Source organism: Anopheles arabiensis, chromosome 2 (genome assembly GCF_016920715.1).
Source record: "Anopheles arabiensis isolate DONGOLA chromosome 2, AaraD3, whole genome shotgun sequence".
Classification (NCBI taxonomy): domain Eukaryota; kingdom Metazoa; phylum Arthropoda; class Insecta; order Diptera; family Culicidae; genus Anopheles; species Anopheles arabiensis.
The window spans coordinates 31,510,387-31,523,599 of record NC_053517.1 but is presented as its reverse complement, the minus strand read 5'-3'; the positions used below and the strand labels follow the sequence as shown (position 1 = coordinate 31,523,599).

General features: G+C 45.3%; 1 protein-coding gene across 4 annotated transcripts in view; it reads left to right on the top strand.

Annotated features, from left to right (window-relative positions):
* LOC120898114 overlaps positions 1-13,213 on the top strand; it is a 158,564-nt gene that overhangs the window by 133,117 nt on the left and 12,234 nt on the right. For all 4 annotated transcript variants that reach the window (XM_040303511.1, XM_040303514.1, XM_040303513.1 and 1 more), the window contains one exon: positions 8,607-8,735. In XM_040303511.1, coding sequence (XP_040159445.1) covers positions 8,607-8,735 — 129 coding nt within the window. The remainder of the gene's footprint in view (positions 1-8,606; positions 8,736-13,213) is intronic.

Sequence of the window (13,213 nt, the reverse complement as noted above, 5' to 3'; positions counted from 1 at the left end):
GCTCCACCCAAAGGGCACGAACGTATGCGGACAGTGTTAGGGAGGGAGGGTGTATGCACGTACGACACACACACACACCCCCTGACATTGATGCAAACAAAAACAATTAACAGCCAAGTGTGGGACAAATGTTTGACAAAAGCTTCCTTCGCTCGCGCTTCTTTCCCTAACTGGCGCCTGCCTTTGTGTAATTGTACGTACTATTTGTACGAAGCAATGGCTGTGGCTCGGGCTGTACCTGCTCTGACCAAGGTGGCAGAAAGTATAAAGAGCCAGCAGTCAGTTGGGCAGAGGGGATTGCACGTTACGAGAGAAGCGTCCAAGAAGCGGTGCCACCTGCCACTGAATCTGGAGGCTCTTCACAGAGTGTGACACTTGTGTGGTTGCGAGCAAGAGCAAATGTGTGCCAACAGTGTTGCGCATTGGGAAGCGAGGGAGCAAAAACAAAACGTTCGAGTGTTTGAGCTTTGTTGCCGAAGGGGGGGCAGAGATAAACTGAAAGGAATCTTTGCAACAAAGCGCGCTTGGAGTTTTCTTTCTATTTTGTTTTGTATGTTGCTTGTGCCAATGCGTGCTGACGGATCATTTCTAGGAACACCGTGTTGAATGGGTCTTATTATGTATGTGTGTATGTGTGTGTGTTTATTAACTTTAATTCTGTTTTCCCGGAGGAGAAAAAGGTGTTTTTATTTGTATTTCAACAGGCGGGAAAAGATTCTAGCAACTGGTGCGATGACGCTTCCAGCGAAACGTTAAAATCTCACCCATCCTCCTTCTGTCGAATGTTACGGGCCAAGTCATGTCCAATATGCGGTTCTTAAGAATCCAAGACCCTCTTCATCGCTCAAGATGTAAGGTACTTCGTACTAAGTGAGCCTAAAGCATTCTGTATTCTTAACAACAGCTACTTTTTATGCATAGTCCTGGAAACGTGTCCGTTTTTCGGGAAGGTGAAGCAAATCGCATGCGGCACCTGAGGGTTCTGATTGAGGCCCGCGAAGTTATGATTAGTCAAGTCCATAATTGAATTGGTACTTCTTTAACATTGATATTTGAGTTGGTTTAGACGAACACTTGTGGTTTAGACCAACGCACACAACATAATGCGCGTTATTCATCATCGCTCTCGAAAAGCTTTCGTCGTCTACTGATTCGAGTTCTTCCCGATGATAACTTGGATTGCAAGACTGATTGCAAGACCCAGGCACCAAGTTTGTTTGATATTTTGCTTTCAATAGTGAACGACAAGTTTAAAGTATATCAAAACGCTTCATGTTGGGCTCTTCGAGACACGCACAAAATGCGTTCTGTATGTTTTCTGTATGCGTAAGCTTTTTTTTCTCTCTCTTCAACTTCACAACCCATCAACAGGATGGCTCATGCTGTACTCTGCTGTATTTTGCTTTGTTAACGCACCTTCAGCTTTAATTATTGTGTACAGCGTTTTAAAGCATCCCACAGCATCCACAGCGCTGAACGCGCGCTGCCTTCCTCTCTTCCGGACGCCGTTTTTATGTGTACTTTATGAGTTATGAATAATTCTACCCCACCGGCTCGTTACACCGATCATCGGAAGGCTCGGGCAGCTCGTGTAAGTGAAGCGGAATTCATAATTCGCACAAACATTGATACCCTCGCAACGTTCAGCGGACGCTACCGCCGGGTTTGTACATTATAAATAAAGCAATTTTCCAGTTTTCCAGTTGGTTTTTACTCAGCCCCGGACAATACATCCCGCAAAAGGGCAAACTTCATGAGGCGTAAAGGACGTTGAATACTCGTTGCACGGTTGATGCAGCTTACGTGTCTATCATTATATCAGCTACAGAGGTGTATCATAAATGTATGTTGCTTGAAACACGCAGATGTTTGCAGCATATTCTCGATATTGTTTAAAGTGCACGTACATTGACTGTCGCTTCCCTGAGCCTTTGTATTAAACGACCGCTAGTCGCTGAGGCTAATGATTTCAACAAAGTGACAACAATCGCTTACTTCTCTCTGCACAAAGTCACACTTCCTTTGCCAGTCTAAACTTTGCACCCCATTATTTCTGCCCCCTATTCCCATCTCCAGCAACGGATGATTTATGGCAATTTGTTTTCACTTCATTCGATTGTACCCACAGCACAAAAGCGTTCGCGGAAAACCGCAAAGAAGTTTTCCGCCAGCAGATAAAAGAAAAATGCTACTCCATCTAGCGTTCCCGCTGCCTACGGCGGCCGGAAAGGGAGGAGACCTTGGGGCCACCCATCACCACCACCAGGCCCTGCCTCGCTCAAACATCACACGGGCGGGAAGGTAGCAAACAGGTTTCATTTATTTGTGTGCCGCCACACTGCGCATAGCAACGAAATTCGATTACAAATGATGCCAAGAGCGTCCGTCACTGCACGCCTCAAAGCTCCATTTAGTGGATAATTGAATTATACGCGTCCCATGGTTTCGCAGGAGGGGCAGCAGTGGCAACTGTGGTCGGCGTGAACTTACAAACCGAAATGGCCACCCGCGGTGGAGAACCTCCGGTGCGCCGGCAAAAGTTATGCGAATTGAACCCCGCTTGGCGAGGTGCTTATTTATTTTGAAAATGCCCGCCTGCCCTCGTTCCAAACAATAAGAAACCCCGCAACTAGAAACGCGCCCGGCCACCGGTTGGTGTGCTTTGGTGCGGGCGAAAACAGCTGGGCAAACGAAGCGACCGGGGCCGTTCGGTTGGCCAAATGATTTGCGCCCGGCCGAAGGTTGCGCGCAGGGCAAGGTTGTTGGGCGCGGCCGCTTATGGTCACGTTTCGGCGAAAGAAAGACCGAACCTTCCGAGCTCCTCCGCGTGGGCTGTGGGACGTGTTGGGGCGGTGCTGTGAGAGGGTCTAATTAAAAATAAACGAACGGTGCAGAAATCAAACAAATTAAGAAAAATAACCACCTCTCGGCGCGGTGGAAACGCGTGATGCAATATGAAATCTTTCCCAGTTTTTGGCCGGCGGGAGTGCGTGTACCATTTATTTATGGGATCCCGCCCACCCCGCACCCGCTTCCGGTGCCGGGAGGAAACCGTTTTAATGAATAAAAGCTTAAAAGGAAACTTGGATTTTCGGGCACTGGTAAATATGTTGGCAAATTTACGGGTCAGATGTTACGATGTTGGTCCGAAGGTATGCAATGTGATTAATGTTTCTAGCATTTGAAAAGCATTAGTTTCTAGCAAGTTATTGAAAAATGTTATTTTCTCAAACCCAATATATTAAAGCACTCTAAACAGTATGTTTTAAAACGATGAATACACAAACAATAGAAATAGGTAAAAAGGAATAGTTTTCGCTGAAAGGTGACAAGTAAAATAAGAAACTACAGGAGGAAATGCAATTAAGAACATATGAAAGACATGAATTAATAAATAATTTTACAATGATGGAAGGACAATTTAACATAAACCACGTTTAAGAAGAGTATAACAAAAACGAGGCCAAGGATTATTTTTTTGCAAAATTATAATTTTTTAATGAATTAATTAGTTTAATTATGTATTATTTTTTTAATTTTTTTAATTTTTTATTTGATATGAAAATCGCTCACTTTTGTCACTACATATTGCACTGTGAAAAATGAAAAATAGGAACTATGGAATAGTTTTTCAACGACAAAAGCAAACCAATGCTAACACTAGACATTTAGCAAATGATAACAAAACAAAACCATTCTCAAATCTGACTCGTGTGGTTCCGTGTTTTTAAGCAAAGATCGACCATACTTATAATCGGTTGGCTTTTCCTTTTTCCCACGCCCTGTCCTTAACCCCCTCACCCTGTACATGGTGTTGCTGATAAGCGAGAGCGATACGAATTATCTCTGATCCCTTGGCTTTTGTTTTCATTTATGCTCGAGCATCATTTCGGAAACCGTTTTCACGAAAAGAGGTCACGCCGTGCAAAATCCGTGCAAGGCGAATCCAATGCGCGGTGACCCGGCGGAGACACCGGCGTGTGGCCGCGTGTGTTGAATTCGGGGTTTAATGAGCCCGGTTCCGGTTGCTGGGACCCAATAATCTTATCTCTTGCTTTTCCTCGTTTAACTGATTTCCTTTGACCATTTTTTTATCAAAACGGGTTTTTTTGTGAACGTTTGGGCGGGGGTGAGAAGGCTTTAATTAGATGCAGCCCGCGCCGAGCGACCGGCGTAAGGATGAGATGTGTTTTTTATTCACGTTTTGCATTTCTGCCTCTTTTTCTTAAATGATGGTTGGTAAAAGCAAGCGATATACATGTTCCGTGCACATCCCGTAGAAGCTAAAGCTTGGTGGGTACCCTCGCGTTGAGTCTGCACATTTAATGATGAACCGGGACTCCAGGACCGGTGTCGGTGCCGTCAGGTGAAGATTGGGGGAAGGGAACTTAGAATGGAGAAAGGGAATTTTAATTACGCAAAGGGAACCTAGTTAGGCTGGCGATTATTCTTTTTTTTTTGTATGATCATGTTTTTGCCCTGGACTTTGTTGCCTTTTCATTCACGGGGAATGAAGCGATTCCTTCCATCGCCGATTAGAGCATCAAAGGTAGCCGCACGGTAAATGGGAAGGTGTTTTTTTTTGCTTACTCACACTTCCAACAGAACGGATTATCGCCTGCGATTGTGGTGAAGCGATTAGGGATTCTTATTCACCACTACAAACGATTAATCGTTTGTCATTTTTTCACATTTCTGTACTCTGATTATATAATCAACTGGTTCCTTTTGTTTGGTTTACGTCAAGGAATACAATCCTTCTTTAAAATAACTTTATAAAGAAACAATGGTTGAATGGTAGAAAAAAACTGTCAAATCTTATCATCATGCCAAAGTTTAAGGAGCAACTCACCACCACCGAAACGGTTGTAATTTCATCCCAGTCGCTCCATCTCGCACGATCGATTTCCCCGTGGGCGAACATTGATTAAATTCCAAACACCAACACACCACACCTCTTCCCGGAAGAGTGGCGCAGAGATCCGATTCCCTCCGCTCCAGCTCAATCCGATCCCGAGCGAGTGGTTTCACTAATTCGAAAGGAATGTTATCGCTGTCAAAACAGTGCGGAACCGCAACGTAACACTTCTCAAGCTGTGTCCCTCTGCTCTGCTCTGGCACAGTCTCTCTCTCTCTCTCCGTGCGAGCCACAAGTTTCTATCTGCACTTAATCAATCGTCTCGATTCGATTCGAAACAACAAACCACGTGCCGCCCCAGTGTTTGGTTTTATTGGATTGTTGTTGTGGCTCCGCTGCTCCTTCCCATGGAAATTGTTTGTGTGCGTGTGTTTCTGCTGGTGGCGGTGTGCGGTTACAGGCTTCATGTTTTCCTCCTTCTAAACGACCAGGCAGGCGCCACCGGAAACCGCCGGAAGCAAACGGCCAGCTAACTCGAACGGCGATGATGACTGATAGTTTTTCTATTCAATTACGCCCAAATGAAGCTGTCTCGTTAGCCACACGATAGTCCCCGCACCGCTCTCTCTCTCTCACACACAAGACAACGACACGGAAAGAGAATGTGTGCCACAAACGAGAAAGTGCGAGAAATTGGACACTGAATTTGGGGTTTTTTTTTTATTCGTGGAAAATGAGATACAACCCTCGCAAACCACCGCCGAAGCTGAAGATTACAAATGAAGAGCGAATGTGCGAATATGTGTGTGTGTGTGGGTGGAAGGAGTGAGCGGAAAATCTATCATCATTCATGGCGATCATGGTGAAAATCTTCCCTCCTTGGGCCAAAAGTGGAATGATGGATGATGATGAGTATGTAATTTGACTAAAGTGCTCTGCGGTTCGCGGTGGCCGCCGGCCTGCAGCAAAGCGCACGCTGTGACGCGTGTTTGGTGCCAAGGCAGGAAGGCGTAGGGCATTTATTTGGCGTTAATTTCTGTTCGATTTACTACGCAGCTTCGATTGGCGTTGGTGGTTTTATTTCGGGAAACTGAAATCCAGCATCCAGTAAGTAAATTGTGACAGCTATTGGGATATTGGGACAACTAGTTCAAGTACTGCAAGGCCTGGGTCTATGAACATGTTGCGGCAACATTTGTTCAATGGCAACATTCCTGGATTTTTCAATTTATTGCTGAAACTGTGCACATATTTGCTTACACAAATGTAAACTTTACTGAACTCAAAAATGTTTAAAATATTAAGTTAAAATTACGTGTCCGACAATGTTACTGCAACAAATCGCGCCTTCGTCTGCCAGTCCGTTATCCCGGCCTTAGTGGCGGACGCCTCCACGCCATCTTGCCACCTCAGTTTGGGCCTACCACGTCTCCACGTATCCTTTTCTGTCCTTATTGACGGCCTAAAAAGACTTTACGGGCTGGGTCGTCCGTTTCCATGCGTACAACATGGCCAGCCCATCGGAGCCTGCCGAGCTTAATAAGCTGCACGACAGTGAGGTCGCCGTTCATCTGACAAACACCATTGAAAAACAGGACGAATTCTAAATATGCTCATTAAAAACATGTACAGTCTGTTCCCGAGTTTCGCGGATTTCGAGATACGTAGTTTTCTAACATCAAATGGCAAATCAGTACAATTTGTTTCCAGAATTGTCCAATGCAGTGTAAAATTCATTTTAGTTATAAAATTTAATCCGCTTAAGAGTCATATATAACGGAGTTTTCTGCACCAATCGTTTGTAATAAATGACACACAAATACAAATACAAAATACAAATACACTTTAAACTATTAACCACTATTAAAATACTGAATTTACTAGAAACTGCCGAGTAATCAAATTACGCGGATTCCTAGGGAAGGCAAAAACCGCGTATCTCGAGATCAGACTGTATTTCGAAACACTTATTGAATAGCTCCAAAACATAACGAACTCAATAAAAACACACCAATGAGTCAAAAACAAGCTATTTTACCAATTTTACGTGTTATTCCAATAATCGGCTGAGGTCCCGTGTCTTGGCGTGGCCGTACAAACAGCGTTCTACTGTAAGAAATTAAAAAGAAGTCATGGCGTGAACCTATTGGTCGCATGTTAACAGTTTCTGATGCTATATTCGTGCGTAGTCTGGAGCCCAACTACCGCTTCTTCAATTGCTCGACTTGAGGCGATTCAACGTAAGCTCACGAGATATGCCCTACGCCTACTTCCCTGGCAGGATCGCAATAATCTTCCTCCGTATGCTGCGTGCTGCCGTCTTCTAGGCCTTGAACCTCTTTCGGTTAGAAGACGCAATGCACAGTGTTCTTTCATCGCTGGATTGCTAAATGGCTCTATCGACTCATCGCCATTGTTGCATCGAGTCGATATCTATGCACCATCCCGAACACTTAGGTCTAGAGAAACTCTACGGCTCGCTCAACCCCGTTCCAGTGCTGGTCGATCTGACCCTATGTTCCGCATGTCGGCTGTCTTCAACACTGTCTCGGATTGCTTCGACTTCGACATCTCAACTCAGTGCTTCAAGGAACGTCTCCGGCTTTTGCCGTGGCCGCAGTGAATTGCGATGCAAATCTTGTTTTTGCTATGTATTTTTTTTTATTGAACTGTTACATCTTAATTAGGCCATACGGCCCGTTGAAGATTAATAAATAACAATAATAACAATAATAACAAGCAAGCTATTGCAATATTAAAATGTAATTAAAGTTTATGCTTCGCTGATGCTTTATGCCAGTGCTCTCCTGCGTTACGAGCATATCGCACGTGCTATGATTAAAGGCGACGAACCCGTTCATTTGGACCGTTGCTTACCGTTTTCAGTGAGATCTATGAGTTCTCTCTATTGGAGTGATTACAGTAATGAGGTTTAGACAGGGTTTTCCGAGTCACTTTCAAATGGATGGAAATGAAATATCAGATCGATGTGAAATAACATTATGCACACGGTGAATAGCAATGCTTACATTCGAAACGGACTTGGAAAACCCTGTTAATAAAAACAAAAACACCCAGTGCGAGTTTCCTTCGCATACTCATTAATACACACCGGCACGCGACTGCCTTCCGCGAATCACAAACAGGATTATGCTTGTGTACAGGTTTCCTTCTCACGCCGTGTTCTCGTTTCATGCGAAAACTTACAACGGACGCTTTCCGGGAAATGGGAAAGCTTCGTGCATTTTATCCAGCATGCACAGGATGCTCATCAACCTCAAAATGGGAAGAAGGAGCCCTAGGACCATCCTGGGAAATGTTTTCTGCTTTTTAATGAATATGTTTTAAACTCCCAATGGGACATGATCAGCCAAAGTGATGCTTGAATTGCTTGCAAATATGTCATTGAAAGAAACTTTTATAAGGTTCTCAAATTGTACAACATCGCATTATGTCCCAACAACTAACTAATTTTACTATTTAATGGCGAAATTCAATGGCGTGCGAAATTTCGCAGTTCGATTTAATCCTTCCATGAATACTTTCGTGGGAATGTTGCAGCCGTGCAGAGTCTATCACCACAAAGAAATAAAGATAATTTTCTTCAGATTCTATGCGTCATTTAAAATCATTTGTCTAGTCTCACAGCACTCCTTAGTTCCTTTACCAACTGGCCAAGCAGCCGCTTATCAGCAGCACATTATTTTATCGATATCGTTTCCTCTGTTCTCTCTTTCCTCCCTTCCAGCACTATCGCGGTTCGCTGAAATCGCTCAACACCGGCATCGTCACGCTGCTAAACTATGGCAAACACGTTCCGCCGGCCGTATCGCACGTAACGCTGGCCCACGAAATCGGACACAACTTTGGCTCACCGGTAAGTAACAAACGATCGTGTTTCTGCTTTCGTCAAATGCGATTGGCAATGGTAAAGCTCGACGACTTCAAAGTCACTGTGTCGTTCCGACCGAGCACGATCATTAAAACATCAAAGAGAAACACAGACACACACACACACACCGGGCATGATTGCTCTCGCTAACCTAGGTAAAGGTCAAACGATAGCAGTCCAGACTGCGCCTCCAGAAACAAAGGGAAGCGCAAAAGCGGATTACGTTCCAGTGACGACGACGGCTGTGGCACACAAAGAGCTTTCCTCTGGAGGTAAAGCTACTCTGGTTGTGTCTGGTACGGAACACAAAGCGACCTTACGGACGGGATGGGGAGGTGGTATGCACAGCAAGACACTTGGATCGCTTCTTGGATCGATTGACAAAAATGGGCGAGCGAATCTTTGCCCCAAGCTCATTAATTCCACGCGAAAATGGAGCATCCTTGCGCGCGCTCCTTATTCAAATCACATCAATATCAAACCGTTGCTGAACTGTGTCCAACCTAGTCAGCCGCACCTGTCAACGCAATCCCCCAGCCACGATTGGCGTCAGCGCCGTCCGTATTGCTAATTGAACGGAGCATTTTAATTCGATCCGATTCAATTAAACTCTCCATCTTGCAGCGTTCGGGTCCACGGCATCTCCTTTGTGGGTGTGTGTCGTTGGAAATTAATTTTCTCTCTCTCTCTCTGGTCGAAAGATAGACGCCTGCCTGATGGAAGGTGAAGAAAAGCGCAGTGGCTTTGATTGCAGTTCTTTCAATTCGCCTCTCTTCCGAGACGTCCTTCAGCGATGTTGGTTTTCCTTTTCAGCGAACATCTTGCATCTTGCGCCTATGTTAAAGCGAAAATGCTCTCTTTCCTTGGCCGTTCGTTGGCTCTTTTTTGCGTTTTCTATTTTTACCCCAGCCCCTCTTTCCTTCTCCCACTGTTGGCTTTCCACTCCGTTCGAGATGAGTGTTTTGTCTGCGCGCCTACGGATCACAGTCCTTCCGGAGGATTGGCTTTTCTTCGTGAGGCACACGCTGCGAAGGAGAAGGGTATGTTTTATTCAATTTTCTTTTCGCACGGCAAACACAGCGCCCGGCAGCGCCAAGGCAAAGCGCAGCGAGAAGCATAATAAATAAATAAAATAGAAATAAAATCCGTAAAAACGAGCGTCCACCACTCTCTCTCGCCCTCTGTCCCCCTTTTGGTTCGCACAGCAACACGGACCGACGCCAACACCATGGCGCTTGGCACTGTCCAAAGCTGCTCGGGGGCTCTTGCGGAACAAATTCGAGATGGTTTTTGGGCTTCATTTTTTGTTTGTTTCCTTTTCCCCCACCCAAATCATTCCCATCATCCTGCACGTGGGACCGTTTCCGAGTCACCAAATTCGAGATTGGCCAAAGGAGTTCGTGTGGAACGGAATTGAATCGTCAGAGATGTGTGTACGCAGGGATAGAATGGTCGCTATCCGTTTTTTTTTTCTGGGTAGGCTGATAATTCGGTGGATGGCTTGAATCTTTTCGGCCGTTTCATCGATTGCGAAAATATCCTTCGCATCGGTTCCGGTTCCGGCCACTTTTGTGTCAGGTTTGCAAAACGAATTTTACTTCCTTTGACGTGTTTTCTTTAAGCTCAGTAGACGATCAGTAAGGCGCCACTAGCTTACACTTTGTGCGGGACCAAATGGGAAGCATTCTACTAGCCTTGTTTCCATCGCGTTTGATTCAAACCCAATCTCTAGTTTTAGTAGCGAAAGAGGTTCAAAAAGACAAAATAGTCTACAAAAGAAGATCCAGCGGTGTCTTAAAGGCTAAAGGTGGCCCAAAGCAACAAGCAAAAAACTTCCCCAATTGTCGCACATGGCCGAAAGCGTTGCAATAACAGATAACGCCCCCGGCCCACTCCGAGGGGGACAATCAAGTGGAAGCAAGTTGTCGTGTCCTCGTTGTCACCGTCGTCGCTGTCATCGTCGTTTGGTTCTTGTCAACTTTGGCCAAATTGATTTCCTCCGTTCGACCAAAGCACGGTAATCGAACATCGTGTCTTCACACCAACGAAAGGGAACTAAGAAGAAAAAAAAAACTCCTCCTCCCTTCAATGCTTACCACTATTTGCTATTGGCCATCCGATACAAAACTCGTCGCGTTGATTGCACTGATGGAGACGAGCATCTTCCTTTCACACCTCTCCCCCTACCGTCTGTAGCCCTCCCTCCAAAGGGATGGGGATTGCGAGACGTCATCATTTCCGGGACAGGAGATCCACCCTAGGAGCAGGAATTTATTGGCACGGAAATAATGGGCCTAATCCAAGTGTAATCAAGATTTGTGCCAGAGCAAAACTTTTTCCAGTTTGGTTTTTTCTTTCGTTTTTGTTGCGTCGAAAAAACTTCCGCCCAAAACCTTGCAGCGCACGAATTGGGTATCGGTTTCGGGGAAAACGAACAAACTTTCGAACGCAGGCCGAGGTCCCTCTTTCCCTTCAGTTCCTCATTCATCGGCTCTCTTCCCGGGAGGGAACCGTTCGGACCGTTATGACCCGAGCATAGGCAGAGCAAACTCTTCCTTTGTACGCTTTCCTTACATTTGTTTCCCCCTTTTGGCAGCGTGCAAATGATGGTCCGTTTTGTTTGGTCCGCGAGATGGAAAACATCTTCATTCGGGCAGGGGAAAGGTACAGATCTCCTTCCCTCGCTCTTCTCATGCGCTGCTGCTAATTTCGTTCGAGACCACTTCACTAAACTGCCAAAGGAAAGCAGCGCTGTCCCCTGTAGCGTACCCGTCCTCTGGCTCCCCCCAAAAAAAGGGACAAAAGAAAGCAAACTCAAGCAAAGCGGCAAGCAAAACATCGTTCCTTTTGAAGCTCTGCGCAAACCCGGTTAAGTGCAGTGTACGGTTGGTTGATCGTGTTTGCTGTTTTGTGCTGCCGTTTCAAACTATTTCCCTTTCAGTAGGTTTTTCGGGGGTTTTTTTTTTTTCAACATGAGGGAGCAACAAGTGTAGAGAGATGAAGGATTTTTGATATTCATACCTCGAGACGAAAGGCACAGGGGGAGAAAATGGTGTATCTGGTGCTATGATTTATTCGCATTCGAAGCGTGCACGATGGACCGAACCCGAAACGGAAATGGATTTTAGTAAAAAGGGTAAACACAAAGCTCCCTGGTGGAGAAGGGTGAGCAAATGCAAAAGTAACACTGTATGTGTGTGTGTGTGCAACCCCCAGCCAGCCTGGTGGACCCTACAACCCTACCAGCCAGCCGCTGCTCGTTCATTTTCCTTTATCCTTTCCGACACCGACTGTGGGTTTGGGGGAGAATGGTTTGTGGTTGCTTTGTCGTAACATAAAAGCGACACCGCCAAACCCGTTGGACCTCGCTTTTTGCGCTTTTCATAATCATACACGTAGAAAATTTACTCAGTGTATGAGTGTGTGTGTGTGTGTGTGTGTGTGTGTGTGTGTGTGTGTGTGTGTGTGTGTGTGTATAAAAATTTGCCCCGGAGTGCGGAGGAACACCAACGGAACTTGCCTGCGGAAGGGTTAATATATTGCATGAAGCAGAATGGAGGCCGTCGGAGCGTAAAGGCATGCTGCACTTCAACTTGCATTTCTCTTCCTCCTGTTTGTGTGTGCTTGTATGTGTGAAAAGGAGAGAAAAAATGAGGGAAATTCAAAAATGAGGAAAAATTGTACCTGTCACCGAGCAACAAATGCGAGAACTTGTTCTGTCAAGCCGGCTCGGCGTGATGGTGACACGTGTGCACTCTTTACGTTTCCTGAGCTCGTTCATTCCATGTGCACATCAGTCTTTTGGAATGGAGTCTTTTTTTTGTAGTGTCCATATTGCTGCTGTTGTTGAGTACACAGGTTGACGGGACCTGTTGTTAGGCTTCCTGTGGCCCCTGGATGGATGACACCGGGCTTTGTGTTGACCTATATCCAGCGTATTCTAATCTCCCCGCCGTACTGTACTACCGTGGATGGCAAATTTCACCAGATCGGTTCGGTATTTAATGAGAGACTAGCCGACTTTGCTGTAAGCTTTACATCATTATCATATACTGTAGGTTGAAGGACACAACACGCTGCTCTACGCTTCTCATTTTGTGGCGTTTGTGTTGGAGCTGTTAGTTGGTATGGTTCTTGAGTTCCTTAATTTGTACAGGCAAATGCAAACCGCAAAGCAAAGGGATAAATATGCAGCATGTGTATTGTTTCAACTGTATTGTTTCATCATATCATCACCAACATTGAACAATTTAGACAGATACAAGCATTCTTCAAAAATTAATCAAATTTCTAATTTTATTCAAATAAATCAATCTTGGTCATGCTTGGTAACATCCAATATCTTCAAACTCTTAAGACCGGGGTACATTGTCCGTACTCGCTAGTGTAATTTTGATTTTCACTAGCGCATCTGGCGGCGGCTGGTGGAAGCTTTTTGGGTCATCGAGGGAATGGTCGTGCGG